We start from the raw sequence: 19228 nt of genomic DNA, 5'->3' as shown, positions 1-19228 counted from the left end.
TCTAAGTTCAAAATCTGTCAAAAGTTCGGAAAACAAATTTCTGGTCCAGAATCCAAGTCCAAATCGAATTCAAGTGCAGCTTTAGAATCTAGGTTAAGGTCTCTATCATGAGTTCAGATTCACAATCTTTGTCCATTTCTAGAATCCAGATCCATGTTCCGAATCCAAGTACTGAATTCTATTCCAAGTTCATCCATATCCCGATAAAGAATCTCAGTCCGGAATCCAGGTTCAGATTCAGTATTCTGATTCAGAAACCTTGTTCGATAACCAGATCCAGTGTTCAGGACCAGAATGCAGATCTATATATAGCTTAATTATTATTAAGTGAGAGTACTTGCGAGCTTTCCTACACACTTAAAAAAAACCCTGTGATTTTACATCTTATTAGATGCACATAAATGGTGCGTCGCAGCTCACGCAAATTTACGTGGAAGAACATTTAATATTGTGTCTAAAACTCCATACATGAACATCATTGAAATAAAAAAAAAGAATACTGAGAGCAACCGTCGCGACTTGAATCGAGAATCATTGGCATCGCAAGTACGTCTGTTAATCGACCGAGCCACAGAAGCATGCATCTGCTAGGCTGGTGAAAGGTGCATTTGAATTCATATAGTTGCACATGCTAGCAAAACGCAAGTTACAGTCGAAATCAGTAAAATTCAAGCTCATCTAACATTAAGTGATTACAAATGAGATTTTCCGTCATTTGACAAATTAGGTCTTTATGAATTACATCGTATGAGGGATTAAGTCACCTGTAAAATTCAAGTTTTTTTGGTGTGTATGATAGCAATCATACAACTAAATACTAACAAAAGTAATACACACAATCATTCACATCTTTATTCCCAAAACTTAATTTTTGTCTTTATTTTCTCCGTGGAATCTTGTGGGTCTCAAATAAACTGTTTGATTTCAAATGTATTCGTTCTTCTCTCTTACACAAGTAAAACCAAAACCATAAATGACTCGAAAAGTTACTTTTGGACGAACGCCTAGAACTGTAATTTTCTACGCCACAAGAAAGCACAACTAAGGCAGAACTTTTCTCGTTTACCCAACGAAAAGAGACTGAAATTATGATTAATAAAATTTACAAAAACGAAATTCAAAAACTGCCGTCACAAGACAGTTACAAATCGAATCGTTCTGGGAGAACGTTTTGCCAACTGAATTACTGTGATGATACACAACTCAAAAGACTACCCCCGTAGAAAAGAACTTGGTATTTTATATGACCGTTCACGGCCGGTGTGGTTCACATTTTAGTCGATCCCTTGTGGACTTTTTTCTCTCACAAAAACTTATTGCACTTTCCCCCTACCAGGCGATCTCTCTTTAATTCGCCGGTTGAGAAATGCTATGTGATATTTCGTGATATTGATTTCTATTTTGCTTACCCAATTTATACCGTGTCAACTGTAAAATGATGATTCGATTGTCGGAGAATTTTAACAATTTTTTTCTACTTGGAGGACAGTAGAACAAATAATATATTCAAAATGGGCATTCGACCAGAAAAGTTTAAGAACCGGTGCTTTAGAGGATCGTAAGACCGTCAATTCTGATTGGTGTTCCACCATTTGTTTACCAGAAGTTTTTCGTGAAACAAGGAAAACAAACGCAAGACGCAAAATCATTCTTCATCACGATAATGGAAGCTCTCACACTTCTGCTCAAACAACCGAATATTTGAGCACCCGAAATGTCAAAATACATTGATTGGTCACCCGCCGTATAGCCCTGACTTGGCACCTAACGACTTCTATTTGTTCCCTTTCGTGAAGAATACATTGCGTGGAGAACGATTCAATACTCCTGAAGAACCTCTGGAAGCGAACCAATTTTTTGGGGGTTCCTCAACAAGAGTGGAAAAAAATGTTATCAAAATTGGTTCAAGCGTATGAAAATCAATAAAACCATTTCCAATCAAATAAACTGGAAAACTGTTTTCATTTGTAGGCTAAATACACAAGTAACAACCCTCTTATATCTTGTACAATGACATGTACTTATTTGAATACAAAGCGGAGAACGATCAGTGAGGTTAAAGCCGCTTTAAATAAAATAACAAAACCAACATACTCCCTACATACATTTCTGAAATTGCTCAATACCACTTGTATTTTCATTACTCGTTTGTGGTTTGTGTCATTACTGGATTGGTGTGGAAATCATTGCTAAGCATGGTTAATCAAAAATGACAGTTTATAAAAAACAACAATTGATTTACGCTCATATTTCTCACTAGAAGGCGCTTTTTTGCTTCACTGGCCGGATTTAGCGTCGGCTCTCTATGCCAAAACCACTCTGAATTGGCTTGCAGAAAAGGGTATAAATTTCGTTGAGAAAAATATCAATCCACCAAATTGCCCTCAGCTTCGACCCATCGAACGTTACTGGGCATTACTATAACACTCGGGTCACTAGGTTTGTTTGCTTAATGCTACAAAATATCGCGGTATTCAATCCTTTACAAAACGAAAATACACCCAGCATAAATTAACTCGCTTCGGAAGCGTGATTTAGAACGAAAATAAATTAGAAACAGCTCCGATCGCTCTTTTAGAGTGACAAACATTCATCACCAAACAGACTCCAGTTTTTTTCAACTAGTCGAACTAGTTCTCAATTTCTATTTTTTTTCCCTCTACAAATGCCACAAATAATATCATCCGTATCAACTTCCACCGTCATCGGGGCTCATGCAATCCTGTGTGCGCTATTGTTCCCGGCGCCTGTAGGTGAAAGCTTCTGGACCGCACCGATAGTGCTAATCGTGATTGGATCTGTTATTTTTGTGGTGGCCTGCTTCGGGTGCTGCGGAGCGGCCAAGGAGAGTCCCTGCATGATTATCACGGTGAGTAGAGTGAGTGATGTATGGTAGTTCTGTATGTATGTATGTATGTGTGTATGTCCATCGATGGTTGTTGGCGTAGCAACGAGGAACAAAAGGTTAAACGGTTTAATGGCATCGCACACTTTGCAATGCGAATATTGAACGAGTGAGATTGGTCAAGGGTGTGGAATAAATCATTTGCAGATAATGGTTAGTGCGAAGACAAGATACCGTGTTCTATATTGAAATAGATGAAAAGTGGCCAGTCCTTTGCTGACATTTACAGCAACAGATATATTTCACTGTCTCATCGTTTAAATTAAACTCAATCTTCCACAGTTCTCGATCTTTCTGGGATTGGTGTTCCTAGCGGAGATCGGAATCGGTGTTGCCGGGTACTACAAACACGAAGAACTCAGCGGGATTCTGGAGAAGGGATTCAACGAAACACTCGATAACTACTCCAACAGTTTGCCGGCGCAGGAAGCATGGAACTTGGTTCAGTCGGAAATGAAATGCTGCGGTGTAAACGGTCCGGAAGATTGGGAGCCTATTTTCAAGAATGATACTGTCCCGAAGTCCTGCTGTCACGAGCTACCGATGGGGGTCAACAAGTGCACTAGGAAATACGCTGATCATGAAGGTTGTTTCCCAAAACTGTCCCATTTCCTGGGTTCTAAGTCGCTGATTTTGGCCGGAATCGGACTCGGACTAGCTGCCGTCCAGGTAGGATTGAATTTTACTTGAATGTATGAAGTTAATTTATTCTTCTTTTCTCATTTCAGCTTGTGGCCGTTCTGTTAGCTTGCTGTTTGTATGGATCCTTCCGGCGACAGTACGAAACTGTTTAAATCGACGCATTCATCGATTGAATGTTGAAAGTTTCGTTTGGTAGAGTGCATTTATTTTTTGTTGGGAATATTATAGTTTATTCCTCTAAAGGTTTTTGAAAACTGCTATCAAAGAAAATACAAAGTTATTGTTTGTATAATTTATAACACTAAATAACACACTATACTTTTCAAGAAAAGTTTTCAATTATTGCATTCATATTATTACTACTTTATAAAAAAAAGTAGAGAAACGATTGGTTTGGCTTTCAGTCAGTCGATTTTTTAACCTATTTTCTTCAAAAAAAAACTCTAAAGTCTAACTCTAACGTTTGCTATTAAAATCTGATCAATGAATACTACACTCAACATGCTTGGTAGCACAATCCCATACCGAAAAGAGTGAGAATGATCGGAGACCAACATCATTCAATCTGATTCACAATGTTTTACAACATACACACATACAGAACAAAAAAAAAACAGTGGGAGAATTTGTCAGCACATTCAAGAGTGTCAGTCACGCCCACACACAATAATATTCGTAGTTTGTAGATAAGACGTACGAAATGTAAGAAGAATCCGTCAAAAGTTTGTTGAAATATAAAAATTATTATCATACCTTGTACGAGGGCAATCCCTCGAGAAGAAGTAAAATCTTTATAGATTGCCAATTGAAACGATAGAACCAAACTCAGACGAGTTCGACATAGATACCAACGTTTATCAAGCATTTTTAGATGTAATTGATATGATCCCAAACGAATTATCGCTCTATTGTAAGTGCGCACTTAGGCTATTAGTAAGCTTTTAGATTGACCAATTTCTCTTACCGCCCACAAATTTTGGAAGCCGCTGTAGTGACGAGGAATCTCAATTCAGTAGAATTGTTTTAATGTGCAGAAAAATGTTCATTGATTTTATCTGAGAAATAAAACTACTCAATCAAAATTTAGTTTATGAAGTAAATATGATAATTTGCAAACGTCGTTATATTCCATCCACAAGAAGAAGAATTTAAAAAAAAAACATTCCACCGTAGAGCGACTTTGTTTAGTAAGCTTGAACAGGCGCATCACGATGTATCAGCATAAGAAAACTGCAAAACAGGATTACAATTGCTCTATAAGTTTGCTCCGTAGGCTTCGTAAAACTACTAAACGCTATCGATGTATTCACGTTCTTTGCAACAGAAAAACGAATAAACCCCTCAACACCTCTTGCTCAATTCAAAAAATATCCGCCGATGAATACCCGTGACAGTGATGACAATTAACAACGATGATTGATCGTCACTAATAGAGAATCATGAATAGGACCCAAAAAACATTTGACTTTATCGAAAGTTTGACAGAAATAATCGACAGTAAATTCTAGTTCTATAGAAATCTACTAGCGATAATACTTGCATTTTACCTATACAACTCAACAAATCTATTTTTCTCACGTAGGCCGACAGTTTGTTGTGCAAGGAACAAAAAAAACATGTTATGATCGCTTATATGGAAAAGATGCAAAGAGCAAAATAAGAAAATGTCGTATTGATATTTTTATAAATGTATTTTAGTGTTTAAGTCTTGAATAAAAATTGGCTTAAATCAGTTCTGTTTTCAAATTCTACTTCGAAACCCTCAAGTTTCTGAGGCAATCCTGTGCCTCGGTTACATATCAAGGAACATACTACTGATATTCATTTGGAGTCCTCGGAAAAAATCCAAACATATACGACAGTACCATCCCACTTACATCACTGACCAATCATATAATGTTAAAATATGAAAAGTCTTAGTGTTCTTGATATAAATTTTAGGATGACTTCATCAATTTTTGCAATACAAACAATTATTAATAATTTTAGTTTTTAGATTTCTCTTTTATAAGGACTGTATCGAAAATAAGCTATCCACATACATTTGTATTGTACGCATGTATTTGTGATGGTTTTTTCATACTCAGATTACAGCATGCTGTGCGTTTGGCTGTCAGCTTTCGTTTGTTTGCTTGTTTGTGCGATTGAAATTCTCCGTTTTCAAAATGTCCCGTATTGAAAAGGAAGTAAAAATAGAAGTTCTGGACACATGGCTAAGTGAGAAGGGTATTATTATGCGAAAATTGGCGAAGCGGTTTGGAATTCACCATGCCAGTGTTAAAACCATCATTAAGAAGTTTGGGGAACACTATTCTTTGGATGAGCTACCAGGAAGAGGCAGAAAACCCGGTTCTTCCAACCCGAAACTGGACCAAAAAGTGATATCTCTAATCATGAAGAACAAATTAATGTCAATACGTGATTTGGCCAAAAAAGTAGCAACGAGTGTCGGAATGATCCAGCGTATCAAGAGGCGAAATCACCTGAAGACCTACAAGAAGTAGAAAATCTCGAAACCAAGTGTAGAACAGAAGAAGCGAGCAGCAACAAGGGTCCGGAAATTGTATTGTATTTGCAGTGTCCGGATGCATGCGTTTTGATGGACGATGAGACTTATGTAAAGGAGGACTCAAAAACCTTTCCAGTCCACAATACTTTACTGCCGTCGTTGGCGAGGATGCGAGCGATGCGGACAGGTCGATTCAAGTCGAGAAATTCGGTCGAAAGGCACTGGTATGGCAAGCAATATGTTCCTGTGGTTTGAAGTCAACCATTTTTTACACTATCGGAACTATGAATGCAGAAATCTATGGATCTGAGTGTCTCCAGAAGAGATTGCTGCCTTTATATAAGAAACATAGTACACCTCCACGGTTTTGGCCGGATTTAGCGTCGGCTCTCTATGCCAAAACCACTCTGAATTGGCTTGCAGAAAAGGGTATGAATTTCGTTGAGAAAAATATCAATCCACCAAATTGCCCTCAGCTTCGACCCATCGAACGTTACTGGGCAATCGTGAAGAGGGTCTTCAAGAAGGCTGGTAAGGCAGCTGGGAACATGCAGGAGTTCAAAAACATTTGAGCTCAAGCGTCCAAAAAATGCGATGCAACACTTGTCCGGAACTTGATGATAAGCGTTCGAAAATTTGTAAAGGAATAACTTAAATTTCATCCGGTTTTCTTTATGCTCAAGTTTAACCTCGTATAATAAAGGATCAATAGTTAGTTTGAATAAAATATCGTTTTTTATCATAATTTGAAGGAAAATTTTGTGGATAGCTTATTTTCGATACACTCCTTAGCTATTTGTATAGTTTTTCAGCTTGTTTTTCAAATTCTTTTTCAAAAAGTAATGAAAAAAGTTTATGGCCAGCTGAAATCAATTGTATTACGGTCAAAAATTGTTTGAACCAGAATTTATTTGAATCGGTCAAATGTTTTATTAATAAATTTCAATCGTGTCGCTTTTCAAGACCAGTGCAAGTTCACATAAGTTCATCTCATAACATCAGAACAGCATCTCGCAGACAATTGTCTTCCGCGTCGGCTTGAAGTTCCGCTTAACGGCTCATTGTTATCTCTATTGGACGAAATTTACTGGTTGATGGTCCGAATTGCGACGTAAACCACAGTAAAAGATGTTCTGCGATCCACAGAAACAGCTGTCCTACAACATGAGATATTTCTTTTTAAACTTTGACAGTTTTGATTGAAAATCTCAGATACCTATCCGTTTACAGTTGCACTTGTACCGTCAGCATCGTCATATGCAGCTCCGGAGATCATACTCTGGCAATTTTGTTTAGCTTGCGAATTTGACCAATTTCTATCTTATTTTATGGAATCATCTCTTAAGTTGCAATGACAAACTTAAAACACGCAGTACATTAAACATATTTATTTTATAATGAAATTCGTTTCTGGTCCTATGGGGGATGGATGCGTGAAAAACGTTCGTCCTTCCCATCACGCAACGTCTGCGCGGTCATTTTCGATGCTCATCCATTTTAAGTATATATGGAGAAATCAATCGTAAACAAACGATTCAACGATTTTTGTGTCCTACGAATTAAGAGTTTGTTTCAGGAAGTTTGCTCAACTCTAAGGTAAAGGTTTCATGCTGCATTTTCAAAGAATAACATTAATAGTCTTCTTTTCTTTGGGCTCCGTTGAAATGAATAACTGCAAACTTTACAGAGCGGTTTTTCAAGCACTTTGCTTTGAGAAATCTTCGAGTTCGAATTTTGCATTCTTTATTCCGTTCGACTTGTATGATTCGATTGACTCTCGTTCGGGAACAATTGAAATTTCGAACACTAACCATTAAAGCTGTCAACACTACTTACACGTTGTTTACTATTTATATTATTCATTTCTTAGTAAACGAAACCGTCACACTTGTATAAACAAATTAGAACGATTCTAAACAGAACAGAAGTAACACGTATGCAAGTCGATCGAGTAATGTTCGAAAATTGAACAACTCGAACGAATGATATTCGAGTTCATACTCAACTCGAACGGAACGCAGAATGGAAATTGCACATTCAATCGGAATATTTCGAATCGATCGACGTACAGATTAGGGGTGAATATCTTTCATAAAACAACTCATCGAGCAAACAAACGTTGATTATTTGTAAAATGTTAGATAGGACCTTTTAAAATGTTCTTTTTGAGTTGACAGCATGTGATAGCCACGATTGTTTGTCAAATCAATAATTTTTTAGTTGAAACAGCACTGTATCACTACTGAGCTTCGTGTTAAGATTATAAGCAGTTGCTTAGGAAAATTTGCGTGTTTTTTACAGCCTTTCAGGCTAAAATTGTCTTGATTAAAGATTCATTTGAAAAACTTCTTCTATCACTAATTAAAAATTACTTCACACACTTATTTGCTTTTTGTTGAATATCGGCAAAATAATTGCCGAGATGTGCACAACCATGCACTCAATAATCATTTCGGCGAAAGATAAAATTGCGAAGTCTCGGCAATCTCAAATTTGACAACCGTCAGTTTCTACCGAAATTGTCAGCAACTAGTTTACTTCGGTTCGGCATAACCTTTACAGAATGTTCGGCAAAAGCAACGAAGTGAAATTTATGAATTACTGAGCCTTCAGTAATTGAAAGTAAACAAGGAACTCGTTTTTTATTTAATTGTAAACATTCAATCAGAGATCTATATTTCATTTTAATTTCCGTATAAACATTCAAAATATATTTCATATCATTACTTATGTTTCAAGGACGTACAATTGTAAAATATGCAACTCGGACTAAACGCCGGTTGTCGAATATGATGGTTGACATGTCATTGAAATTCTTCGACATATCCTATAATTTCACTTCCCAACAGTGGAAGCAGGATCTGGAGGGAACTTTCTATAAATAATCAACAATAATTTGTAGTTATTATGATTACTAAATAGATCGTAGATTTTCACGTCTTCCTTTTTGACTAATGCTGTTATTTTATAATGGCTACAGGAAATTTTCCCCGAAATATTTCTTCGGGAAATAACTGCGAATTTCGAAATTTCGGCAAACGCATTTGCTGATTTCACAAAATTTTGCCAAATATCGACAAAAAGATGCATTTTGCCGAAAAATCAATAAATCTGCTAAACCAGTGTTGGAAAACATAATACTGAGCAATTAGTAAAGTTGTGTTTTACCGATCTGTCTCGGCATTTTACTTTACCGAGCTCGAGAATTGGTTTTAAGTGTGTACATCTTGACATATTTCGAAGAGACAAACGATCACTCGTTCGCAGGAATTATCATCACAGAACAAAACGACATCATTCCGAAAATCCCAGTTTCTACGGTCGCATGAGTATGTTGTTCATCGTCTCATAATCCATTCTGGTGAGAAACTATGTTTTCTCATGCGCAAGCATAGCTCTGAAACGTCAGCATTCCGCTCTCGCTGGCATGTTTTGTTTCCTACGTTCTCCGTTCTAGCACGGTTCCGTCGGAGCAGCATAAAACATCGCACACCAGCTGAAGCGACTGTGCGAGAAACGTCAAATCTGTGTGTTATGTTGTAATAGAACGAATATTGTTGATTTTCGCGAGTTCCTTCCGTGTGCCGTTTTCTTGCAAATTGCAGTTTTTCTGAATGATATATTTTGATTCACTGAATCATTGGGCGATTTTCGCGAGTTGAAGAAAAATTCTGCCTTCTTCAGCATCTAGCTGGTGGTGATTAACGGTGTAAAAACGCGAATCGGATGTGCAAGTGATAGCAGTGTTTTTGAACTAAAGTTGTTTTGCTTGGTACGCAAGTGGTTGTTTTCGTTTTCTGCCCAGGTTACGAGTTTAGGTTATTATCCTATACTTGAAAGTGAATTTTGTGTCAAGAGGTGAAGTTTTTCCAAAAGTAAATATAAATTATGGATGACCTCGGTGAGTACCACTGCATTTTGTATAGGATATATGGTATCTAACAGTTTTAGCATACAGTTAATACGATTGTCGATATGCGAAATGAGTAAACATTAGTTCTTAGTGTAAGTTTGAGTCCGTCGATTTTTTGGATTCAATGGACATTAATTTCGAAGTAATATCACAAAATATCTCCTTTAAATCTATCATCAAGCGTAAGAAATCGTTATACATCCGGTGTCAAGAATTTTTGCAGTAACTTTAGGTTACTTTCCAATTGATCAGAGTTGGGTTATGTTCTAGGTATTCTGCACAAACCGTTACAGTTTTATAAAATTTGAAATGGCACTGATCCAAGCTCAGCATTTCTGAACATTTTACTTTGTTCGGTAATCATCGTATTTCAAATTTACTTGTTTCAGTCACCAGCATTTTACATAATATTTTAATTAATCTTAAAGCACCGTCGACATTAATTGTACAGGGTCTGGCACTGGAAGTGTAACCAATTAAAAAGGCCATAAATTCAGTTTGGAAAATTACTTTTACTTAATTCAAAGTACAAAATGTGTAAAAATAATACAAAATTCGGAATCAATTAACTTTTGCTCGATATGACCACCTTTTGCCTTGACTATGGCCTTGAGACGGTCAAAAAACGAATCGCAAGCTGCCCGAATGTGACTTGCAGGTGTATTTTGGCCCACTCGCGGACAATAACTTTTTTCAGCGCCTCGAGACTGGTGTATCTTTTAGTTCGGACTTTGCTCTCTAAAATGGCCCAAAAAGAATAATCCATTGGATTCGCATCTGGTGAATTCGAGAGCCATTGTGTGGACGTGATGAAGTTCGGAACGTTGTTTTTCAGCCATTCTTGGTTCACTCGAGCTTTGTGAGACGGTGCCGAGTCCTGCTGAAACGTCCATGGTCTGCCACCGAAATGTTTGTCTGCCCACGGCTTCAAAGCAACCTCCAGAATACTTTCCCGATAATATGTCGCATTTACCTTGACGCCAGGCTCGAAGGTTTGAAGTTGGTTACACTTCGAGTGCCGGACCCTGTACATACTAATAGCTTCGTAAAAAAAGGATGCTGTACATTTGGTGGTATCAAAAAGGTGTCTTGTATTACATGCTTCTCAAACCGATGGAAACTGTAAATACTAATCGCTACCGAAAGCAAATGATGAAATTGAATCAAGCATTGCTCGAAAAAAGGACCAGCATGCTTCACAAGACACGATAAAGTCATTTTGCTTCACGACAATTACCTGCACACACAGCGAAAACGGTCAAACGTATCATTTCTGAACTCAGATGGGAACTTTTTCTCGCCCGTCATATTTTCCTGACCTGGTACCTTCCGATTATCGTTCGATTTCATCGATGTCTCGTGCACTTACTGAGCAGCACTTCACTAGCTATGAAGATGTGCAAAAATTGCTTCACGACTGGATCGTTTCAAAAGATAAAAAGTTCTTTCAACGTGGTATTCGAGGTTCGTAAAAAGATGTAAAAAATGATTAGCTTTCGACGGTAATTACTATGAATAGAGTATCTTGAGCCTATTACCTTCAATCATTATTTACACGCAGAAAAATTTCTGTTATTTGAAATAACAAAATGATTAGTTGCCCACCAAACCAAAAACATAGTTGTTTTAAACTGAGATATCGAAGATTCTAACAAAACTTGCTTGTTTTTAACTAGAATATGCTTGTTCCAAACAAATGTTGATTGTTAAAAATAGCAACGGTTGAACCTAACGAGAATTGTTGTTGTTGTTATATCAACAAAAAATCGTTAGAGTTACAAGGAATTTATTTTTCTGCGAGTAATTCCATTCCGAAAATTATTATTAAGCTTATAAATTGACTTTTCTTGTAATAATTGGAAGATCCCATCAAATAGATATCAAAATTTAATGTTCAAAAATTATAATAATATTTAGTTTCTTACGATTTTATCACCTTGGCCAGATTCAGTTATAATTCCTGTTATTTTAAATATTCATGAGTCAAACTTTATCACTACACTCAAAAGTCTGCGATCGCAAAACAACAAAAATAATAGTTGTTTTTGTGAATTTGATTGGTCAAAATTTGGTACAACTAATCGATTGTTGTTATTTTTTTTTTATCTGCTGGCAGTTAAGTAACGACATGCACCACAAATAGCTAATGAAACGTTACAATTCAACCGTTGCCTTCATCCTTACCCCTTTCACAACCATAAGATGTCCAGAAGGAAATATATTAGTACAACACAATATTTTAACTATTGTGGGTCTAAAGTTAGAGAATATCACCAGAAAAAACATAGCAGGGTGCATAAGTTTCATATAATTTCATGGGAAATATGTTTCCCTATGGTCTTCAAAAAATAAATAAACGAAGAGTTGGGTTTATTATATCGTAATTTAATTTATTGCTTTAATTGCTTTAATTATCAGAATAGTGAAATAAATTGTTAGTTATGTTATTCTACGAAACGGTTTCGTGTACATGTTTAGTACAAATGGACAACGCACATAACACATTTGTTATCTGTTATACGTCGTTTTGCACAAACTTTTTTAGTGCAATAAAGATTGACAGTTCTTTTTTTATTCGTTCAGAAACACATTTGTCGCCTTGAAAATAAGTTTTTTTAACATTCAGTAAAAAAACATCGATTTAATAATAATTTAAGAATCAATAACAATATTCAATGAAGGGAAAAATATTTCCCTTGAGCGTTGAGCGGTTAACTGATGGTTATCGTTTCAATGAGGTGTCATTCGTGCAACTGAACAAAGACACACTCCCAGCAAAGTTACATGATTTAGTTGTTTCAACCGATTATTTAGTTATTTGAACTCAAAACGCCTATAGAAATAACTATTGTTTCACTTGATTTTGGAGACTATCGACTGGATTCTTTAAAACTTTTTGGTGGTGATCGTCTTTTCAGTCACTAGTGAATTAAAAAGAATATTTTTGTTTTAACACCCATATTTTTACAGCCATTTTCGATTTATCGTGCTGGCAGTTTAGTGATGACATGCACCAAAAACGGCTAGTAAAACATGGAAGTGGAACCAGTGATGGCACAATGCTTTGAATTGTAAATTTAAGTGAATTACGATGCTCCTTATATGTAAATCTACACATACTTTTCTAAGTGTGCAACCATGACGTGAAACAACAATAGTAATATTATAATTTTGTGATCTGAGGATTTTCCGTGTACTCCAGCTGTGAATAAATCCGTTGCTCAAAATCATCTACTCTTCCGGTATTGTTTTCTTTTTTTCCGTTTTCGTTTCGGCTGGAAGTTCTGTACGGTGGTATCGAACAATATACGAATGGAAACTCTCAAGTTCTCAAGTTGCGAACAACACAGTGTTAGATAATTTTGAACACTTGACGGGGGAAAACGATCATATTCAATTGCTATCAACGGATGCTGACCATAGCTAGCTAGCTATATTTACACCTTAGCCATACTTCCACTAAACCAAGCTCACGTCGTCCGGTTCGCATACCGAGTCGTGAGTGCTATAAAAGGAATTCGAATTCCGTGTTCCAAATTTGGGTATAGTTTAGTCGGGTGTCTTAAAACGATGCGTATATTTCCCGTTCCACTGCAAGTAAGGGAGATCGAAACCAGCGAGACACTATTTCTTTAATCCAAGCATTCGTTTTTTTATGTGGCATATTGTCTTGCTTGGCCTTCCTTTTGCTTATTTAGTATCTTCAAAAAATATCTTTACTCTATTAAAGGTGGTGCAGACTACGACGGTGATAGAATATGTCAAGAGCACCATGAATTTGAATGGATTGTGTTCAATTTATACAATCTACAATCGCGAACATTTGAAACATTTCGTGACCCTGGAGATGCCAACGGATCTATTTTTAGATGTTTTGAATTCAGAAACCAAACTACACTGAACCAGCACGAAACCTGTTTCCAAGCAACTGGTTCTGCTATTCGCGTCCTTATCGCTGTAACGTCAATAGCAGATGTTTTCACCGCTGACTTGGATTTGCCCGGGAACAGTGTTCCTTTTGACTCCATCCTTCGCTAATCGTACATCATTCTGCCAATCACCCCAATCGACTCACGCACGTTTTCCCTTGGAACACATGCTCCACACGCTCGAGAGTAAAAGTAAATGACAAATGCCCATAACGCTGTCAGCAGTACAATCTACTTAGTATCAGTTCAGTTCACAGCAGGCCCTTGTCGGAGGAAACTTAAAAATAGTGCTGTTTGGTTTTGTGACGTTTTTTTTCTGTAAGTTTCTACTATCAAATCAACAGACGAACGAACGAACGAATGCGAAAATCCGACGCGGAATGCACTTTGAAGTCCGTACCATACTCACACATCCCGCGTGTGTACTAATCTGACGGAAACATTCAGTCGTTTCTGGTTTGTTTTGGTTCATGTCATCTCCTAGGCATCGATCACTGCATCATGCCTGTTTCGATCGTGCGCTCTGGGGTTTTGAGCTTATCAATGTGACTGTTGTCTATGGGAGTGTTTTGATGTAATATCTATAGTGACGAAAAAACTGTTTTAATCCACCTAGTAGTGTAAAAATTCCTTCTTCATTTTAGCTAATGGGACTTTTAGTATTTCCGGTATCGGAATATTCAAGAAAATTTGTATAGCCAACAGCTTACAATACCAATATGTTGGATCAGTTCAAACGATCTTCTATGTATTTGCATTGTTTAAAATTTTTCACTCTTTTCAGCCTATAATTCCGGAACCGGATCCGGATTTCGTTCAACCTATACATTTCGTTTTAGCCCAAGTTTAAGCAAAACGATTTAACTATTCCGGAAAAATTTAAGTGAGCTCCGTTTTTTTTCAGTTTTTGGCAATAATTTACGATACTTCTTGAATCGGAAACCGGGGACCGGTATAGCCAAATCCTATTTGGTCGGCCATCAACTGCCAAGATCGATATATTAGAACAGTTTCATTATGTGTGTACAGTCTTGGTATCGCCATCTTAAATGACAGTTTAAATTTTGTAACACACTGTACATGATCGTAGGATCTTACATGTTAATTAAAGTTTGTCAAAATCGGTTCAGTGCTGATAGAGAAAATCGAGTACATTTTGTTCATGTTTTTGCACATTTTACTCCATCAATCCGGAACCGAAAGTCTGATCTGGATAAAATTCAATAGCAGGCTATGGAATCATAAGATCTTTCATTTGAATTGTAGTTTGTACGGAAAATCATCTAGCAGTTTCCTATTGTTTTGTATACGTTTTTTCTCTTTACTCCGGAAACGGAAGTCGGATCCGAATAAAATATCATTACATGCTATGTCACCATTAGATCTTACGTTTTAATGAACGTTTACAAAAAATCGGTTTGACGGGTTTCGAGAAATACGTGTACTTTTTTCAATCTTTTACACATTTTAATCCTTCAATCTGAAACCGGAAGTCGGTTTAAGATAAATTTCAGTAGCAGGCCATAAGATCTTTAATTTGAATGTATGAAATTGTTCCAGCAGTTTCCGCGCACGTATTTAAAATTACGCACACGTATTTAAAAAAAATTAAGTTCGTTTCACCTAATTATTCTGGTACCAGAAGTTTTTTTTTTTTTTTATATCGTTTATTTGTACCCGGCTTTAACCTAGTTGCGGTCGTTCACCGGGCGTACCAGAAGTTGAATCCGTCTAAAATTTTATTCTCAAATTTGGTTCAACGCTGATCGAGAAAATCGAGTACATTTTTTCATGTTTTTGCACATTTTATACAGTGAATCCGGAACCGAAAGTGGGATCTGTATAAAATTCAATAGCAGATTATGGGACCATAAGACCTTTCATTTGAATCTAAGAATTCTGAAATTGTTGTAGTGGTTTCCGAGAAACTCGAGTTCAATTTTACTATTTTTGCCTTTCTCTATAGAAATGTATTAGAATTGCTGGAAAACTCGACTTTCGAATGGAGCCTCGAAGACCCATAGTGTTATATACCATTCGATTCAGCTCGACGAGATCGAAAAATGTCAGTGTGTGCACTTTTCAGATGTTTTTATCACTCAATTTTCTCAGAGATGGCTGAAGCTTAGGCTCGTTTGAAAGCTACCGTTGGGCCATTGATCACGTTCGAAGATCGAATGGCTGTCACTTTCGGTTCCGGAGATATAAGGGCATAAGTGACATAATCGACTAACTGCACTTTTCTTATTGGCTTAAACTTCTCGAAAATAATAAACGAATTTCGATATACTTAGGCTTATTTAGAAGCTGGATTGATATTTCTGATAAAATTTTGAAAATTGTGTGAAACATTCCCGGTTCGGGGCATGCAATCTTATATCACGCGTTTTTTTTATAACGGCCAATAAGCCACCTGACAACTTTCACTTTCGAAAGAAATTGCAGGCGAGTTATGAAAAATAGAGTACTAAATTTAACACCAGACGAAAGAGAAAACTTTCGAAATTTCTCTTCATAGTGAATGTGGATGGCTTATTGGTGGTTATCAAAAAAAAAACGCGTGATATATTACTTAACCGACAAAACGGAATTGTGTTTTTCAGTGCACCAGCGTTTGTTGACGATGCTTGACGGAACCGGAAGTCGGATCTGGATAAAATTCAATATCAGGTTCTAGGCCTAGACTGAATTGTAGTATGCGAAAATTGTTCCAATGGTTGCCGACAAAAATGAGGTGCACTTATTTTTAATTTTTTTTAGCACATTTAACCTCATTACTCCGAAATCGGAAGTCAGATTCGGATTAAATTTCACAACAGGCTCTGTGATCATAAACGTTTTAATCAAAGTTTGCCAAAGTCGGAGAAAATCATTGCAGTATAGTTTTTCTCTCGTTTTGCATTTTCTATCCCATCAATCCGGAACCGAAAGTCGTATCTGAATAAAATTCAATAGCAGGCATGGGATCATGTGACCTTTCATTTGAATCGTAATATGCGAGAATTGTACTAAGGAGTGTATCGAAAATAAGCTATCCACAAATTTTTCTTTCAAATTATGATAAAAAACGATATTTTATTCAAACTAAACATTGATCCTTTGTTGTACGAGGTTAAACTTGAGCATAAAGAAAACCGGATGAAATTTAAGTTATTCCTTCACGAGTATTCGAACTTTTGATCGAACGCTCTCCATCAAGTTCCGGACAAATGTTTCATCGCATTTTTTGGACGCTTGAGCCCAAATTTTTTGGAACTCCTGTATGTTTCCAGCTGCCTAACCAGTCTTCTTGAAGACCCTCTTCACGATTGCCCAGTAAAGTTCGATGGGTCGAAGCTGAGGGCAATTTGGTGCATTGATATTTTTTTCAACGAAATGTATACCCTTTTCCGCAAGCCAATTGAGAGTGGTTTTGGCATAGTGAGCCGACGCCAAATCCAGCCAAAACAGTGGAGGTGTACTATGCTTCTTATATAAAGGCAGCAATCTCTTCTGGATATACTCAGATCGATAGATTTCTGCATTTATAGTTCCGGTAATTTAAAAATGGTTGACTTCAAACCACAGAAACATATTGCTTGCCATACCAGTACCTTTCGACCGAGTTTCTCCACTTGAATCGACCTGTCCGCATTGCTCTTATCCTCCCCAACGACGACAGTAAAGTATTGTGTACCTGTAAGTGTTTTTGAGTCCTCCTTTACATAAGTCTCATCGTCCATCAAAACGCATGCATTCGGACACTACAAAAGACGCGAATACAATTTCCGGGCCCTTGTTGCTGCTCGTTTCTTCTTTACTTTTTACACTTTGTTTCGAGATTTTCTGCTTCTTGTAGGTCTTCAGCTGATTTCGCCTCTTGATACGCTGGGTCATTCTGACACTCGTTCCTGCTTTTTTGGCCAAATCACGTATTGACATTGATTTGTCCTTCATGATTAGAGATACCACTTTCTGGTCCAGTTACGGGTTGGAAGAACCGGGTTTTCTGCCTCTTCCTGGTAGCTCATCCTAAAAATAATGTTCCCCAAACTTATTAATGATGGTTTCAACACTGGCATGATGAATTCCAAACCGCTTCGCCAATTTACGCATAGTAATACCCTTCTCACTTAGCCATGTGTCCAGAACTTTAATTTCCACTTCCTTTTCAATACGCGACATTTTGATAACGCAGAGTTTCAACCGCACAAAAAAGTAAAGAATCGAAAGCTGATAACCAAACGCACAGCATGCTGCGATCTGAGTATAAAAAACCATCACAAATACATGCGTACAACACAAACGACGACACGACCTGCCACTCGCTTTTAAAACTGTATCGTAAATTTAACTACCCCTCAGTAACTCGTAATGTCAAAATGAGATCTTGGTAAATATGTTTGGAACTGGCAACCCAGGTTGATAAACTGTTGATTCTAGAATAACAATATCCTTGGTTACGTTTGTTGTTCAATTGAAAAAATTGAATAGAACAAAACAAATCAATAAGTATTTCACCACGGTTCTATTGCATGTCGCAAAGGAAGAATACGAAATTGCAATTATGAATGTATTATGGGTTTAATTTAAATGGTTAGCTTATTTGGTTACCAATTCTACAAAATATCAATAAAAACTCATACAGGGAAAATATGACGAAAAATTAAAACAATTAAGACGACTTAGATTAACTTCACCAAGATTCTTAGTGAAGAAGTATTTTTGATATGACAGAATTAAAAGTTTTGCGAGTCATACTTAAGATAATCCACCCGTATTCAAACACTCGGTACTTGTACAAACAGAACATCCATGAATGAGATGTAAAGTAAGATACCTTTGCAACAACTACTTTTAGTTTTTTATTGAAAAATAAATGAATGGGCATTTTACTGCGGTCGGTCGTGTCATAGTAGAATCGATATTTACTCTATGGGCAGATAACAATTTGAGTGAGTAACCGGCCGTATTCTTGGGCTGTTTTATACACGCTCTCTTCATTTTTTATCAGGAAACAATTAAATGGTAACTTCGTCAAATTATCGAATGTATTGATAGTGAAGTTCGCAGTCGAAGTTTATGTAGAGCTCCACAGCGAAATCTGGTATATACACAGCTAGGTTTCGTATATTTTCTGGAGATTCATATTTGAAAGCTTACTAAATTAAAAAGTTTGTAGGCTCTTCCAAAACACCACCATTTAAATAATCTTCAAAACTTCACAGAAGCAATCTTGCGATATTCGAATTCAGACGAACTTTCTCAATTTATTTGTTTATTTTTATTTCTAGGGTACCTTGGTAACTATGTTGTAGCAACCAGAACAGTGTTGCTTCAGAATTTCATTT

General features: G+C 36.8%; 2 protein-coding genes across 2 annotated transcripts in view; both read left to right on the top strand.

The window, feature by feature from the left end:
• The window catches only part of LOC131429978 (CD63 antigen-like), a 173122-nt gene extending 167843 nt beyond the window's left edge, over nt 1-5279 (top strand). The window contains exons 4-6 of the mRNA XM_058594564.1: nt 2754-2869; nt 3188-3574; nt 3634-5279. Of these exons, the coding sequence (XP_058450547.1) occupies nt 2754-2869; nt 3188-3574; nt 3634-3699 (569 nt within the window). The 3' untranslated portion in view covers nt 3700-5279. The remainder of the gene's footprint in view (nt 1-2753; nt 2870-3187; nt 3575-3633) is intronic.
• Nucleotides 5280-9606: 4327 nt separating this feature from the next.
• LOC131429977 (leupaxin) overlaps nt 9607-19228 on the top strand; it is a 168358-nt gene continuing 158736 nt past the window's right edge. Inside the window, exon 1 of the mRNA XM_058594561.1 lies at nt 9607-9957. Within this exon, the coding sequence (XP_058450544.1) occupies nt 9945-9957 (13 nt within the window). The 5' untranslated portion in view covers nt 9607-9944. The remainder of the gene's footprint in view (nt 9958-19228) is intronic.

Source organism: Malaya genurostris, chromosome 2, assembly GCF_030247185.1.
Source record: "Malaya genurostris strain Urasoe2022 chromosome 2, Malgen_1.1, whole genome shotgun sequence".
Lineage (NCBI taxonomy): Eukaryota > Metazoa > Arthropoda > Insecta > Diptera > Culicidae > Malaya > Malaya genurostris.
Note: the sequence above shows the minus strand (reverse complement) of the source record. Positions and strands in the feature narration are given on the sequence as shown.